This window comes from Salmo salar, chromosome ssa02, assembly GCF_905237065.1.
Source record: "Salmo salar chromosome ssa02, Ssal_v3.1, whole genome shotgun sequence".
Taxonomy (NCBI): Eukaryota; Metazoa; Chordata; class Actinopteri; order Salmoniformes; family Salmonidae; genus Salmo; species Salmo salar.
The window spans coordinates 92,094,420-92,109,874 of record NC_059443.1 but is presented as its reverse complement, the minus strand read 5'-3'; the positions used below and the strand labels follow the sequence as shown (position 1 = coordinate 92,109,874).

The window sequence follows — 15,455 nt, the reverse complement described above, 5'->3', positions numbered from 1 at the left end:
CAACCCCCCTCTACATTTTCAGCCTCTGTTTTACTACTACACACAAGAGCTTCAGTCTCAGAAATGTGGGATTGCGCACTAGAAGCGTGTAGGATACTGCTCTCGTCTGTAGGTTTTGCTTACTAAAGTAGTGGACATAAGAAAGACCTGGAGTGAAGGCGCACAAGGAAGGATATCTCACTCAGTATATATATTTTACATTGGGACATTATTAATTAAAATACTCCTACTACAACTTTAAAACATTCTACCTTGTGACATCATTAAAATACGCCTTCTACAACATTCTACATTGTGACATCATTAAAATACGCCTTCTACAACATTCTACATTGTGACATCATTAAAATACGCCTTCTACAACATTCTACATTGTGACATCATTAAAATACGCCTTCTACAATGTTAAAAACATTCTACATTATTTCATTGATATCATGAAACAACTCCTTCATGTATTTTCTGATGTTTAATCAGAGATCTTTTATCAGAGTATCTCTTCCCACATTGATCACAACTACAATATGTATTTCCTGTGTGTGTTCTCTGGTGTGATATCAGCCAGTCTGGCTGAGTAAAATTCTTCCCACATTGATTTCAACTGTAAGGATTCTCTCCTGTGTGTTTTCTCTGGTGCGTAGTCAGATGGCTAGATGTAGTAAAACACTTCCCACATTGATCACAGCGATAAGGTTTCTCTCCTGTGTGTGTTCTCTGGTGTATAGTCAGACTGCTTGATGTAACAAAACTCTTCCCACATTGATCACAGCTGTAAGGTTTCTCTCCTGTGTGTGTTCTCTGGTGTATAGTCAAACGGCTTGATGTAACAAAACACTTCCCACATTGATCACAGCTATGAGATTTCTCTCCTGTGTGTGTTCTCTGGTGTAAAGTCAGCTGGCTCGATGTAACAAAACTCTTCCCACATTGATCACAGCTATAAGGTTTCTCTCCTGTGTGTGTTCTCTGGTGTATAGTCAGGCTACTTGAGTGAGTAAAACTCTTCCCACATTGATCACAGCTATAAGGCTTCTCTCCTGTGTGTGTTCTCTGGTGTGATTTTAAATGTCCTGATGAAACAAATCTCTTTCCACAGTCAGAGCAGTGGTAAGGTTTCACTCCTGTGTGTGTTCTCTGGTGTGTAGTTAGCCGTCTAGATTCAGTAAAACTCTTCCCACATTGATAACAGCTATAAGGTTTCTCTCCAGTGTGAATTCTCTGGTGTGATTGTAATGTAGATGATTTTGAAAAGCTCTTCCCACAGTCAGAGCAGCTATAAGGTTTCTCTCCAGTGTGAATTCTCTGGTGTGATTGTAATGTAGATGATTTTGAAAAGCTCTTCCCACAGTCAGAGCAGCTATAAGGTTTCTCTCCTGTATGGATTCTCTGATGTATTTTAAGATCTGCTGAAGAGGTGAATCTCTTCTCACAGTCAGAGCAACAGTGAGGTTTCTCTCCAGTGTGTATTCTCATGTGTGCTGTCATGCTGTGTGAGTGAGCAAAACTCTTCCCACATTGATTACAGCTATAAGGCTTATCTCCTGTGTGTGTTCTCTGGTGCAAAGTCAGCAGTCTAGATGTAGTAAAATTCATCCCACATTGAGCACAGATATAAGGATTCTCTCCTGTGTGTGTTCTCTGGTGTATAGTCAGACGGCTTGACGAAGTAAAACTCTTCCCACAATGACAACAGCTATAAGGTTTCTCTCCTGTGTGTGTTCTCTGGTGTGTTTTCAGGCTGCTTGGAACATTAAAACTCTTTCCACAGTCAGAGCAGCTATAAGGTTTCTCTCCTGTGTGGATTCTCTCATGTCTTTTAAGGTCTGCCGAAGAGGTGAGTCTCTTCCCACAGTCAGAGCAGCAGTGAGATTTATCACCTGTGTGAATTCTCTGGTGTAGTTTCAGTGAATCTGATCTTGAGTAACTCTTCCCACAGTCAGCGCAGCAGTGAGGTGTCTTCCCTGTGGGTCTCTGCTGGTGTTTCTTGAGGTGTTCTGATCTGGAGAGACTCTGCTCTGCCTCATCAGCATCATGTTGTTGTTGAGGATCCCCAGAGGATCCACGATAGTCATGTCTCTCTCCTGTGTGAACAACAAAGTCAGACCAATGGTTAAAGGCCCACAACAGCAGAAATACACTGTTTATTTTAGCTCAAAGGTGATGCCTGTGATGTAGAATTTAAGTCTGTAATGAATGTTTAACTTCTTCGGGCTATGGGGCAGTATTTGGAAGTTTGGATGAATGAGGTGCCCAAAGTAAACTGCCTGTTACTCAGGCCCAGAAGCTAGGATATGCATATAATTGGTAGTATTGGATAGAAAACTCTAAAGTTTCCCAAACTGTTAAAATAATGTCTGTGAGTATAACAGAACTGATAAGGCAGGCGAAAACCTGAGGACAATCCATCCAGAATAAAAAAAAAATTCAGCTCACCTCTGATTACAATGGCTGGGAATGGGAATATAAAAGGAAATCCTCCCAGATTGCAGTTTCTAGGGCTTCCACTAGATGTCAACAGTCTTTAGAAAGAGTTGTAGGCTTGTTTTTGAAAAATGAGCTAGAATTTGTAGTTTTTCTAAGTGGCTCCCATTTTGGCTGTAGTGTTTGTAGCACGTTCCGGTGAGTACGCGTACTTCGTTATTTATGTCCGGTAATGGTCTCCGGTATTCTCAGTCTTAAATTTTATCGTTTATTTACATAATAGGGTACATGAGGATTGATTAGGAACATTGTTTGACTTGTTTAGAAGTTTATTGGTATCTTACGGGATTAATTTTGCATTTTGAACGAGGGAAACCGGTGGATTACTGAGTCAAGCGCGCCATTGAAACGTACTTTTTGGGGATATAAGGAAGGACTTTATCGAACAAAAGGACCATTTATTATGTATCTGGGACCCTTGTGATTGCAACCAGATGAAGATCTTCAAAGGTAAGTGATTTATTTTATCGCTATTTCTGACTTTCGTGACGCATTTGCTTGGTTGGAAAATGTATTGCGCTGTCCTCAGATAATCGCATGGTGTGCTTTTTTGAAATCTGACAACGCAGCTGGATGAACAAGAAGTTAAGCTTTTAAATGATGTATGACAGTTGTATTTTCATGAATGTTTAATATTACGATTTATGGAATTTGAATTTGGCGCTCTGCGATTTCAGGTGGGACGGTAGCATCACAATGATTCACAAGAAGTGAAATGCTTTTACAAACTCATTTGAAAACGGTCTTAAGGACATTCAAGTGAGCAACAACAGCCATATTATCTTGCTTTTTTCACAGTAGTATATAGTGGATGATTCTAGAAATAAGTTAATACAGCTGTTAAAACCCTAAGTACTAATTGACCACCGTGGGGGAAAACTCAGGGGAGTTCTCATAAACTTACAGCAAAAATAGCCTCCATTTACAGGTTGCTAATGAGTGCATTTCACACTACTTTTGGATTATAATTGTACAGGCTCGTTTGAATGTCCTGCTTAATATAATGTTTGTGCCATTTGTTTCAAATCAACTGCTTTATACTTAAAAAAAAAAAATCTATTTCAACCAGTAAAATGTTCTTCAGCTAGCTTTGCTACCAGCCTATGTCAATAAGCGTTAGCATTCTAGCTAACAGCTTTGCTACCAGCCTATGTCAACAAGCTTTAGTATTCCAGCTAACAGCTTTGCTACCAGCCTATGTCAACAAGCTTTAGTATTCCAGCTAACAGCTTTTCTACCATCCTATGTCAACAAGCTTTAGTATTCCAGCTAACAGCTTTGCTACCAGCCTATGTCAACAAGCTTTAGTATTCCAGCTAACAGCTTTGCTACCAGCCTATGTCAACAAGCTTTAGTATTCCAGCTAACAGCTTTTCTACCAGCCTATGTCAATAAACGTTAGCATTCAAGCTAACAGCTTTGCTACCAGCCTATGTCAATAAGCGTTAGCATTCTAGCTAACAGCTTTGCTACCAGCCTATGTAAATAAGCGTTAGCATTCTAGCTAACAGCTTTGCTACCAGCCTAGCGTTAGCATTTAAGCTAACAACTGCTGCATCCAAAATACATATTTTGCAATTATCACAACCAAATAGTCTCTTAGAGACTGTTCAAGAAATAATCAAAACAACAATTGTAAGTCTATGACAACCCCAAAAACAGTTTATTGTTTTGCAGTAATACTCTGGTAAATCTAGACTGTTGAATGGTCCCAGCAGTAATACCCTGGTAAATCTAGACTGTTGAATGGTCCCAGCAGTAATACCCTGGTAAATCTAGACTGTTGAATGGTCCCAGCAGTAATAACCTGGTAAATCTAGACTGTTGAATGGTCCCAGCAGTAATAACCTGGTAAATCTAGACTGTTGAATGGTCCCAGGTGGTGAACAGCAGTAATAACCTGGTAAATCTAGACTGTTGAATGGTCCCAGCAGTAATACTCTGGTAAATCTAGACTGTTGAATGGTCCCAGGTGGTGAACAGCAGTAATACCCTGGTAAATCTAGACTGTTGAATGGTCCCAGGTAATAACATAGACCTACTGTAGGACCCATAACTTCACCTAACAACATAGACCTACTGTAGGACCCATAACTTCACCGAACAACAACATAGACCTACTGTAGGACCCATAACTTCACCTAACAATAACATAGACCTACTGCAGGACCCATAACTTCACCTAACAACAACATAGACCTGCTGTAGGACCCATAACTTCACCTAACAATAACAAAGACCTACTGTAGGACCCATAACTTCACCTAACAACAACATAGACCTACTGTAGGATCCATAACTTCACCTAATAACACCATAGACCTACTGTAGGACCCCTAACTTCACCTAACAACAACATAGACCTACTGTAGGATCCATAACTTCACCTAATAACAACATGGACCTACAGTAGGACCCCTAACTTCACCTAACAACAACATAGACCTACTGTTGAACCCATAACTTCACCTAATAATACAACAGGTGTAGACCTTAACTTGAGATGCTTACTTACAAGCCCTTAACTTAACCAACAATGCAGTTCAAGAAAGTTAAGAGTTAAGAAAATATTTGCTAAATAAACTAAACTATAAAATAAAAAGTACACAATCAGAACCTAACAATAACGAGGCTATACACAGGGTGTACGTTACCGAGTCAATGTGTGGAGGTACAGATCAACCAGACCAGACCCTGCTGTAAATCAACCAGATCGGACCCTGCTGTAAATCAACCAGACCCTGCTGTAAATCAACCAGACTAGACCCTGCTGTAAATCAACCAGATCGGACCCTGCTGTAAATCAACCAGACTAGACCCTGCTGTAAATCAACCAGACCCTGCTGTAAATCAACCAGATCGGACCCTGCTGTAAATCAACCAGACCCTGCTGTAAATCAACCAGACTAGACCCTGCTGTAAATCAACCAGACTAGACCCTGCTGTAAATCAACCAGACTAGACCCTGCTGTAAATCAACCAGACTAGACCCTGCTGTAAATCAACCAGACTAGACCCTGCTGTAAATCAACCAGACTAGACCCTGCTGTAAATCAACCAGACTGGACCCTGCTGTAAATCAACCAGACTAGACCCTGCTGTAAATCAACCAGATCGGACCCTGCTGTAAATCAACCAGACTAGACCCTGCTGTAAATCAACCAGACTAGACCCTGCTGTAAATCAACCAGACTAGACCCTGCTGTAAATCAACCAGACTAGACCCTGCTGTAAATCAACCAGACAATAACAGATGATAAACATAAATGTAGGGATATTAGATCCGGCGCCGACAGAGATGGTCGCCTCGCTTCGCGTTCTCAGGAAACTATGCAGTATTTTGTTTTTTTTGTGTATTATTTTTTACATTGTTGCCCCAGGAAATCTGGGGGCAGAAGAAGCGGTCTTCTGGTCAGGCTCCGCAGACAGGCACCGCTCCTGAGTTTACTACTCGCCAACGTCCAGTCTCTTGGCAACAAGGTAGACGAAATCCGAGCAAGGGTTGCCTTCCAGAGGGACATCAGAGATTGTAACGTTCTTTGTTTCACGGAAATGTGGCTCATTCGAGACACGCTATTGGAGTCGGTACAGCCAACTGGTTTCTTCACGCATCGCGCCGACAGAAACAAACATCTCTCTGGTAAGAAGAAGGGCGGGGGTGTATGCCTTATGATTAACGAGACGTGGTGTGATCATAACAACATACAGGAACTCACAAGTCCTTTTGCTCACCTGACCTACAATTCCTTACAATCAAATGTCGACCGCATTATCTACCAAGAGAATTCTCTTCGATTATAATCACAGCCGTATATATCCCCCCCCCAAGCAGACACCTCAACGGCCCTGAAAGAAATTCATTGGACTCTATGTAAACTGGAAACCACATATCCTGAGGCTGCATTGTTTGTAGCTGGGGATTTTAACAAGGCTAATCTGAAAACAAGACTCCCTAAATTTTATCAGCATATTGAATGCGCTACCCGGGCGGAAAAAATCCTGGACCATTGTTACTCTAACTTCCGCGATGCATACAAAGCCCCGCCCGGACCACGGCTCCAGTTTGTTGCTCCCAGCCTATAGACAGAAACTAAAACAGGAAACGCCCATGCTCAGGTCTGTTCAACGCTGGTCCGACCAATCGGATTCTACGCTTCAAGATTGCTTCGATCACGTGGACTGGGATATGTTCCGCATTGCAGCGAATAACAACATTGATGTATACGCTGATTCGGTGAGCGAGTTTATTAGCAAGTGCATCGGTGATGTTGTACCCACGGTGACTATTAAAACATTCCCCAACCAGAAACCGTCGAATGATGGCAGCATTTGTGCAAAACAGAAAGCGTGAACCACTGCTTTTAATCAGGGCAAGGTGCCCGGAAACATGACCGAATACAAACAGTGTAGCTATTCCCTCTGCAAGGCAATCAAACAAGCTAAGCGTCAGTATAGAGACAAAGTAGAGTCGCAATTCAACGGCTCAGACACGAGAGGTATGTGACAGGGTCTACAGTCAATCACGGACTACAAAAGAAAAACCAGCCCCGTCGTGGACCACGATGTCCTGCTCCCAGACAAACTAAACAACTTCTTTGCTCACTTTGAGGTCAATACAGTGACAACGACACGACCCGCTATCAAAACCTGCGGACTCTCCTTCATAGCAGCCAACGTGAGTAAAACATTTAAACGTGTTAACCCTCGCAAGCCTGCCGGCCCAGACGGCATCCCTAGCCGCGTCCTCAGAGCATGCGCAGACCAGCTGGCTGATGTATTTACGGACATACTCAAACAATCCTTATCCCAGTCTGCTGTTCCCACATGTTTCAAGAGGGCCACCATTGTTCCAGTTCCCAAGAAAGCTAAGGTAACTGAGCTAAATGACTATCGCCCAGTAGCACTCACCTCCGTCATCATGAAGTGCTTTGAGAGACTAGTCAAGTATCATATCACCTCCACCCTACCTGACACCCTAGACCCACTCCAATTTGCTTACCGCCCCAATAGGTCCACAGACGACGCAATCGCAATCACACTGCCCTATCCCACCTGGAGAAGAGGAATACCTATGTAAGAATGCTGTTCATCGACTACAGCTCAGCATTTAACACCATAGTACCCTCCAAACTCGTCATTAAGCTCGAGACCCTGGGTCTCGACGCCGCCCTGTGCAACTGGGTCCTGGACTTCCTGACGGGCCGCCCCCAGGTGGTGAGGGTAGGAAACAACATTCCACCCAGCTGATCCTCAACACTGGGTCCCCACAAGGGTGTGTTCTCAGCCCTCTCCTGTACTCCCTGTTCACCCATGACTGCGTGGCCATGCACGCCTCCTACTCAATCATCAAGTTTGCAGACGACACTACAGTGGTAGGCTTTGATTACCAACAACGACAAGACGGCCTACAGGGAGGAGGTGAGGGCCCTCGGAGTGTGGTGTCAGGAAAATAACCTCACACTCAACGTCAAAAAAACAAAGGGGATGATCGTGGACTTCAGGAAACAGCAGAGGGTGCAACCCCCCCTATCCACATCGACGGGACAGTAGTGGAGGAAAGTTAAGTTCCTCGGCGTAAACATCACGGACAAACTGAAATGGTCCACCGGGTTAATGACGGTACTGATGTTGGTGTTCTGAATCAATTCAAAATTACTCTTTATTGAAGAGCCAGGTTAATGAGAGAACTGACTTGGTGTTCTGAATCAATTCAAGGTGACTCTTTATTGAAGAGCCAGGTTAACCTCCCTTGGCAAGGTGGGACGCTTGCTAGTCAACAGCCAGTGGAATTGGGTGGCGCGAAATACAATTACCTCACAAATGCTATAACTTCAATTTCTCAAACATATGACTATTTTACACCATTTTAAAGACAAGACTCTCGTTAATCTAACCACACTGTCCGATTTCAAAAAGGCTTTACAACGAAAGCAAAACATTAGATTATGTGAGGAGAGTACCCTGCCAAAAATAATCACACAGCCATTTTCAAAGCAAGCCTATATGTCACAAAAACCCAAACCACAGCTAAATGCAGCAATAACCTTTGATGATCTTCATCAGATGACACTCCTAGGACATTATGTTATACAATACATGCATGTTTTGTTCAATCAAGTTCATATTTATATCAAAAACCAGCTTTTTACATTAGCATGTGATGTTCAGAACTAGCATACCCACTGCAAACTTCCGGTGAATTTACTTAATTACTCACGATTAACGTTCACAAAATACATAACAATTATTTTAAGAATTATAGATACAGAACTCCTTTATGCAATCGCGGTGTCAGATTTTAAAATAGATTTTCGGCGAAAGCACATTTTGCAATATTCTGAGTACATAGCCCGGCCATCACAGCTAGCTAATTTGACACCCACCAAGTTTGGCCCTCACCAAACTCAGATTTACTATAAGAAAAATTGGATTACCTTTGCTGTTCTTCGTCAGAATGCACTCCCAGGACTTCTACTTCAACAACAAATGTTGTTTTGGTTCGAAATAATCCATAGTTATATTGAAATAGCTCCGTTTTGTTCATGCGTTCAGGTAACTATCTGAAGGGTGACGCGCGAGCACATTTCGTGACAAAACATTTCAAAATATTCCATTACCGTACTTCAAAGCATGTCAAACGGCGTTTAAAATAAATTTTTATGCGATTTTTCTCGTAAAATAGCGATAATATTCCAACCGGGCGACGTTGTATTCGTTCAAAGAGAGAAAGAAAAACATGGAGAATTCACATGAACGCGCATCTCCAGTGTCACTGTTCTCAGCCTGACCAGTAACAAAATCTCCTGCTGTTTTTCGCCCAGAGACTGGAGAGACGTCATTCCACTTTCTGGCGCCTTCTGAGAGCCAATGGAAGCCTTAGAAAATGTCACGTTACAGCAGAGATGCTGTATTTTTGATTGAGATGCCCTAGAAGGAGAACAAATTGTCAGACAGGGCACTTCCTGTATGGAATCTTCTCAGGTTTTGGCCTGCCATATGTGTTCTGTTATACTCACAGACACCATTCAAACAGTTTTAGAAACTTTAGAGTGTTTTCTATCCAAATATACTAATTATATCCATATTCTCATTTCTGGGCAAGAGTAGTAACAAGTTTAAATCGGGTACGTTTTTTATCCGGCCGTGCAAATACTGCCCCCTAGCCCCAACAGGTTAATGAGAGAACTGACTGGTCCACCGGGTTAATGACGGTACTGATGTTGGTGTTCTGAATCAATTCAAGGTGACTCTTTATTGAAGAGCCAGGTTAATGACAGCTCTGACTTGGTGTTCTGAATCAATTCAATGTGACTCTTTATTGAAGAGCCAGGTTAATGACAGTATTGATGTTAGTGTTCTGAATCAATTCAAAATGACTCTTTATTGAAGAGCCAGGTTAATGACAGCTCTGACTTGGTGTTCTGAATCAATTCAATGTGACTCTTTATTGAAGAGCCAGGTTAATGACAGCTCTGACTTGGTGCTCTGAATCAATTCAAAATGACTCTTTATTGAAGAGCCAGGTTAATGAGAGAACTGATGTTAGTGTTCTGAATCAATTCAAGGTGACTCTATTGAAGAGCCAGGTTAATGAGTGAAATGACTCGGTGCTCTGAATCAATTCAAGGTGACTCTCTGTTAGAAGCATTCTATTGTTCTAACTCATAAATGTGAAAACTGTTTACACAGCGTAACTTAATAATAAGCAGCCCACGTATCCATTATGACCATTTCCCTCTTTGGAGTTCAAATTAAAAAAATAAAACATCTGGTTGTCATACCGATAACAGGTTTTATTCTCAGCCAATCAGTTGTTATTGACAGTGTTGTGATAGTTCCCACTAAACGAGAACAATTTCAAAGCTGCAACAACAACAAAAACTTTGGTGTTGAGGTTACCATCAAGATAAAAGAACCTTTTTTAACCTGTTGGGGCTAGGGGGCAGTATTTGCACGGCCGGATAAAAAAACGTACCCGATTTAATCTGGTTACTACTCCTGCCCAGAAACTAGAATATGCATATAATTATTGGCTTTGGATAGAAAACACCCTAAAGTTTCTAAAACTGTTTGAATGGTGTCTGTGAGTATAACAGAACTCATTTGGCAGGCCAAAACCTGAGAAGATTCCTTACAGGAAGTGGCCTGTCTGACCATTTCTTGCCCTCCTTGATCATCTCTAACAAATACAGGGGATCTCTGGCATGACGTGACACTTCCTACGGCTCCCATGGGCTCTCAGAAGGCGGGAAAAAGCTGAACGATGTAATTCCATCCCCAGGCTGAAACACATTAGCGTGTTTGGCAAGTGCTCTATCAGAGGGCCATTAGACTGAGGCGCGTGCATGAGGGGATAGCATGCTTTTACTTTCACTCTCTTTGTAATAAAAAACGATTTCCCGGTCGGAATATTATCGCTTTTTTACGAGAAAAATGGCATAAAAATTGATTTTAAACAGCGGTTGACATGCTTCGAAGTACGGTAATGGAATATTTAGACATTTTTTGTCACGAAATACGCCGTGCTCGTAACCCTTATTTACCCTTTCGGATAGTGTCTTGAACGCACAAACAAAACGCCACTATTTGGATATAACAATGGATTATTTGGGACCAAACCAACATTTGTTATTGAAGTAGAAGTCCTGGGAGTGCATTCTGACGAAGACAGCAAAGGTAATAACATTTTTCTTATAGTAAATCTGACTTTGGTGAATGCTAAACTTGCTGGGTGTCTAAATAGCTAGCCCTGTGATGCCGGGCTATCTACTTAGAATATTGCAAAATGTGCTTTCACCGAAAAGCTATTTTAAAATCGGACATATCGAGTGCATAGAGGAGTTCTGTATCTATAATTCTTAAAATAATTGTTATGTTTTTTGTGAACGTTTATCGTGAGTAATTTAGTAAATTCACCGGCAGTGTTCGGTGGGAATGCTAGTCACATGCTAGTCACATGCTAATGTAAAAAGCTGGTTTTTGATATAAATATGAACTTGATTGAACAAAACATGCATGTATTGTATAACATAATGTCCTAGGGTTGTCATCTGATGAAGATCATCAAAGGTTAGTGCTGCATTTAGCTGTGGTTTGGGTTTATGTGACATTATATGCTAGCTTGAAAAATGGGTGTCTGATTATTTCTGGCTGGGTACTCTGCTGACATAATCTAATGTTTTGCTTTCGTTGTAAAGCCTTTTTGAAATCGGACAGTGTGGTTAGATTAACGAGAGTCTTGTCTTTAAAATGGTGTAAAATAGTCATGTTTGAAAAATTGAAGTTTTTGCATTTTTGAGGTATTTGAATATCGCACCACGGGATTACACTGGCTGTTGAGTAGGTGGGACGCAAGCGTCCCACCTAGCCCAGAGAGGTTAAATGTTTTCACTACCTTTTCTAGATAAGTGATTATACTTTATGTAAAATGGAACAATATACCAGGAGGTGTCAGAGAAAAGGCTCAAAAATTGTCCGAGACTCCAGTCACCCAAGTCATAGACTGATTTCTCTCTGCTATCGCACGGCAAGCAGTACCGGAGTGACAAGTCTCTGACCAAAAGACTCATTAACAGCTTCTACCTCCAAGCCATAAGACTGCTGAACAATTATTCAAATGGCCACCCAGGACTATTTACATTGACCCCCCCCCCCCTGCTGCTACTCGCTGTTTATTATCTATGCATACCCCCGCACATTGACTCGGTACCCCCTGTATATAGCCTCCTTATTGTTATTTTATTGTTACTTTTTACTTTAGCTTATTTGCTAAATATTTTGTTAACTCTTTTTGAACCGCAATGTATTGGGGTGGCAGGGTAGCCTAGTGGTTAGAGCGTTGGACTAGTAAACAAAAGGTTGCTGGATCGAATCCCTGAGCTGACAAGGTACAAATCTGTCGTTCTGCCCCTGAACAAGGCAGTTAACCCACTGTTCCTAGGCTGTCATTGTAAATAAGAATCAAATCAAAGTTTATTTGTCACGTGTGCCGAATACAACAGTGAAATGCTTACTGGATTTAACGTGTGTGTAAATAAATCAACAGTAAAAGACATTTGAAAATAAGAGTAGCAAGGCTATATATCTCTTATACCATTCGGTTACCTCTTCAGGATGTGTTCTTCACTAACTTGCCTAGTTTAATAAAGGTAAAATTCAATGTTGGTTAAGGGCTTGTGAGTAAGCATTTTCATGGTAAGGTCTACACTTGTTGTATTTGGCGCATGTGACAAATACAGTTTGATTTGATAGCATATTTTGTGGATATGAACGACTATTTCTTATCAATTAAAAATCTGGGTACTTTTCATAGCTTTTGTCACATCAGTTGAACAGCTGCGGAGTAAAATGCGCCTGTTCCTAAGACAGTACTTACTGGTGTTAATCAGATCGCCTGTCTCCTTGTCTTTCAATGTGACAGTTATCTCTCCTTCCTTCTTCACTTCAAAAACTGCATCCTCCTCTTTCTCTTCCTCCTCTTCTTTTACTGTAACATCCTCCTCCTCTTTCACTCTGAACGCGTCTTCCTCTTCTTTCACTGTAACGTCTTTCTCTTCTTCTTTCACTGTAACAGCCTCACCTTCCTCCTCTTCTTCTTGTTTTACTGTGACATCCTCCTCTTCATCCTCCTCTTTCACGACAACGTTCAGCCACAGACCCTCTTCCTCCGTCCAGCAGACCTCCTCCTCCTCCTCTTCTTCAACAGGAGGCGAGTAGCTTGGTGAACTCATGGTCGGGGATGTTAGCTAACAGTTAGCTAGCTAGGCTAATGCTATCTTAACAACCAGCCAGCTACGTTAGCTAGCTAGGCTAATGCTAACTCAACCAGCCAGCTACGTTAGCTAGATAGGCTAATGCTATCTTAACAACCAGCCAGCTACGTTAGCTAGCTAGGCTAATGCTAACTCAACCAGCCAGCTACGTTAGCTAGCTAAGCTAATGCTATCTTAACAACCAGCCAGCTACGTTAGCTAGCTAGGCTAATGCTAACTCAACCAGCCAGCTACGTTAGCTAACTAGGCTAATGCTAACTTAACAAGCTAGTTAGCTGACCAATAACAACGTAAACATGAAATTAAATGGGGTAACTAGTTAGACGACAGAAATGTGTTCAAAACACAGTGGCTCATATATCAGAAAACGTCTTAAAAGCTTGAACGTTTCCGCTATGTTGGCTAGCAAGCTACCGAGATGGCTGACCAGCTGTTGTTGTTGTTCTTCTTTTAGTTTTTATTTAACCGACCGAGAGGTGCCAACACCGCCCCCTACTGTACTGGAGTGGGAGACCGGTTACGACCTACCAATACCGCTATATTCTTCTCTTATCTAACCCTGCATTTCTAACTCAATAAAAATAATTCCCTTACAAACTAAACTACTCCCATCACCACCCACCCAATCCCCATTCTCCCAGTCCAAACGGTCTCTGACCCTGTCATACAACCTAGACATGGAATTACTGGTCACTTTAATAATGTTTACATATTGCTTTACTTATCTCATATATATATATATTAAATTATATTTATATATATATATATATATATATAGATATTAAATTATATTTATTTATAATTTAACCTTTATTTAACTAGGCAAGTCAGTATTCACACTGTATTCTATTCGATGCCACTCCGACATTTGATTGTTTTAAAAAAAATGTTTTAGTCATTTAGCAGACGCTCTTATCCAGAGCGACTTCAGTAGTGAATGCATATATTTAATTTCATTTCATACATTTCATACATTTTTTTCTGTGCTGGCCCCCCGTGGGAATCGAACCCACAACCCTGGCGTTGCAAACACCATGCTCTACCAACTGGGCTTCTTAATTCCATTATTAATTATTATTATTATTAATGGCTGAACGGTAGAGGAAATGGTTGAATATGTATTATTATGTTGTGAAATGTAATGATGTAGAGGGGGAGAGGATCAAATCAAATTGTATTGGTCACATACACATATTTTACAGATGTTATTTCGGGTGTATTGAAATGCTTGTGTTCCTAGCTCCAACAGTACAGTAATATCTAACTAAACGCTTGTGTTCCCAGCTCCAACAGTAATATCTAACTAAATGCTTGTGTTCCCAGCTCCAACAGTACAGTAGTATCTAACTAAAAGCTTGTGTTCCTAGCTCCAACAGTACAGTAATATCTAACTAAATGCTTGTGTTCCTAGCTCCAACAGTGCAGTAATATCTAACTAAAAGCTTGTGTTCCTAGCTCCAACAGTGTAGTAATATCTAACTAAATGCTTGTGTTCCTAGCTACAACAGTAATATCTAACTAAATGCTTGTGTTCCTAGCTCCAACAGTGTAGTAGTATCTAACTAAATGCTTGTGTTCCTAGCTCCAACAGTAATATCTAACTAAATGCTTGTGTTCCTAGCTCCAACAGTAATATCTAACTAAATGCTTGTGTTCCTAGCTCCAACAGTAATATCTAACTAAATGCTTGTGTTCCTAGCTCCAACAGTAATATCTAACTAAATGCTTGTGTTCCTAGCTCCAACAGTACAGTAGTATCTAACTAAATGCTTGTGTTCCTAGCTCCAACAGTGCAGTAATATCTAACTAAATGCTTGTGTTCCCAGCTCCAACAGTACAGTAGTATCTAACTAAATGTTTGTGTTCCCAGCTCCAACAGTACAGTAGTATCTAACTAAATGCTTGTGTTTCCAGCTCCAACAGTAATATCTAACTAAATGCTTGTGTTCCTAGCTCCAACAGTGCAGTAATATCTAACTAAATGCTTGTGTTCCTAGCTCCAACAGTAATATCTAACTAAATGCTTGTGTTCATAGCTCCAACAGTACAGTAATATCTAACTAAATGCTTGTGTTCCTAGCTCCCCTAGCTCCAACACTAATATCTAACTAAATGCTTGTGTTCCTAGCTCCAACAGTACAGTAGTATCTAACTAAATGCTTGTGTTCCTAGCTCCAACAGTACAGTAATATCTAACTAAAT

General features: G+C 41.1%; 1 protein-coding gene across 1 annotated transcript; it reads right to left on the bottom strand.

Annotated features, from left to right (window-relative positions):
- Window positions 1–597: 597 nt before the first annotated feature.
- LOC106591707 (zinc finger protein 883-like) lies at window positions 598–13,725 on the bottom strand. The gene is made up of 2 exons (XM_045712111.1): window positions 12,857–13,725; window positions 598–2,081 (listed from the first exon to the last, which is right to left on the bottom strand). Exons 1-2 carry the CDS (start codon window positions 13,209–13,211, stop codon window positions 598–600), a joined length of 1,839 nt encoding a protein of 612 aa, XP_045568067.1. The 5' UTR covers window positions 13,212–13,725.
- Between the last annotated feature and the right edge of the window lie 1,730 nt (window positions 13,726–15,455).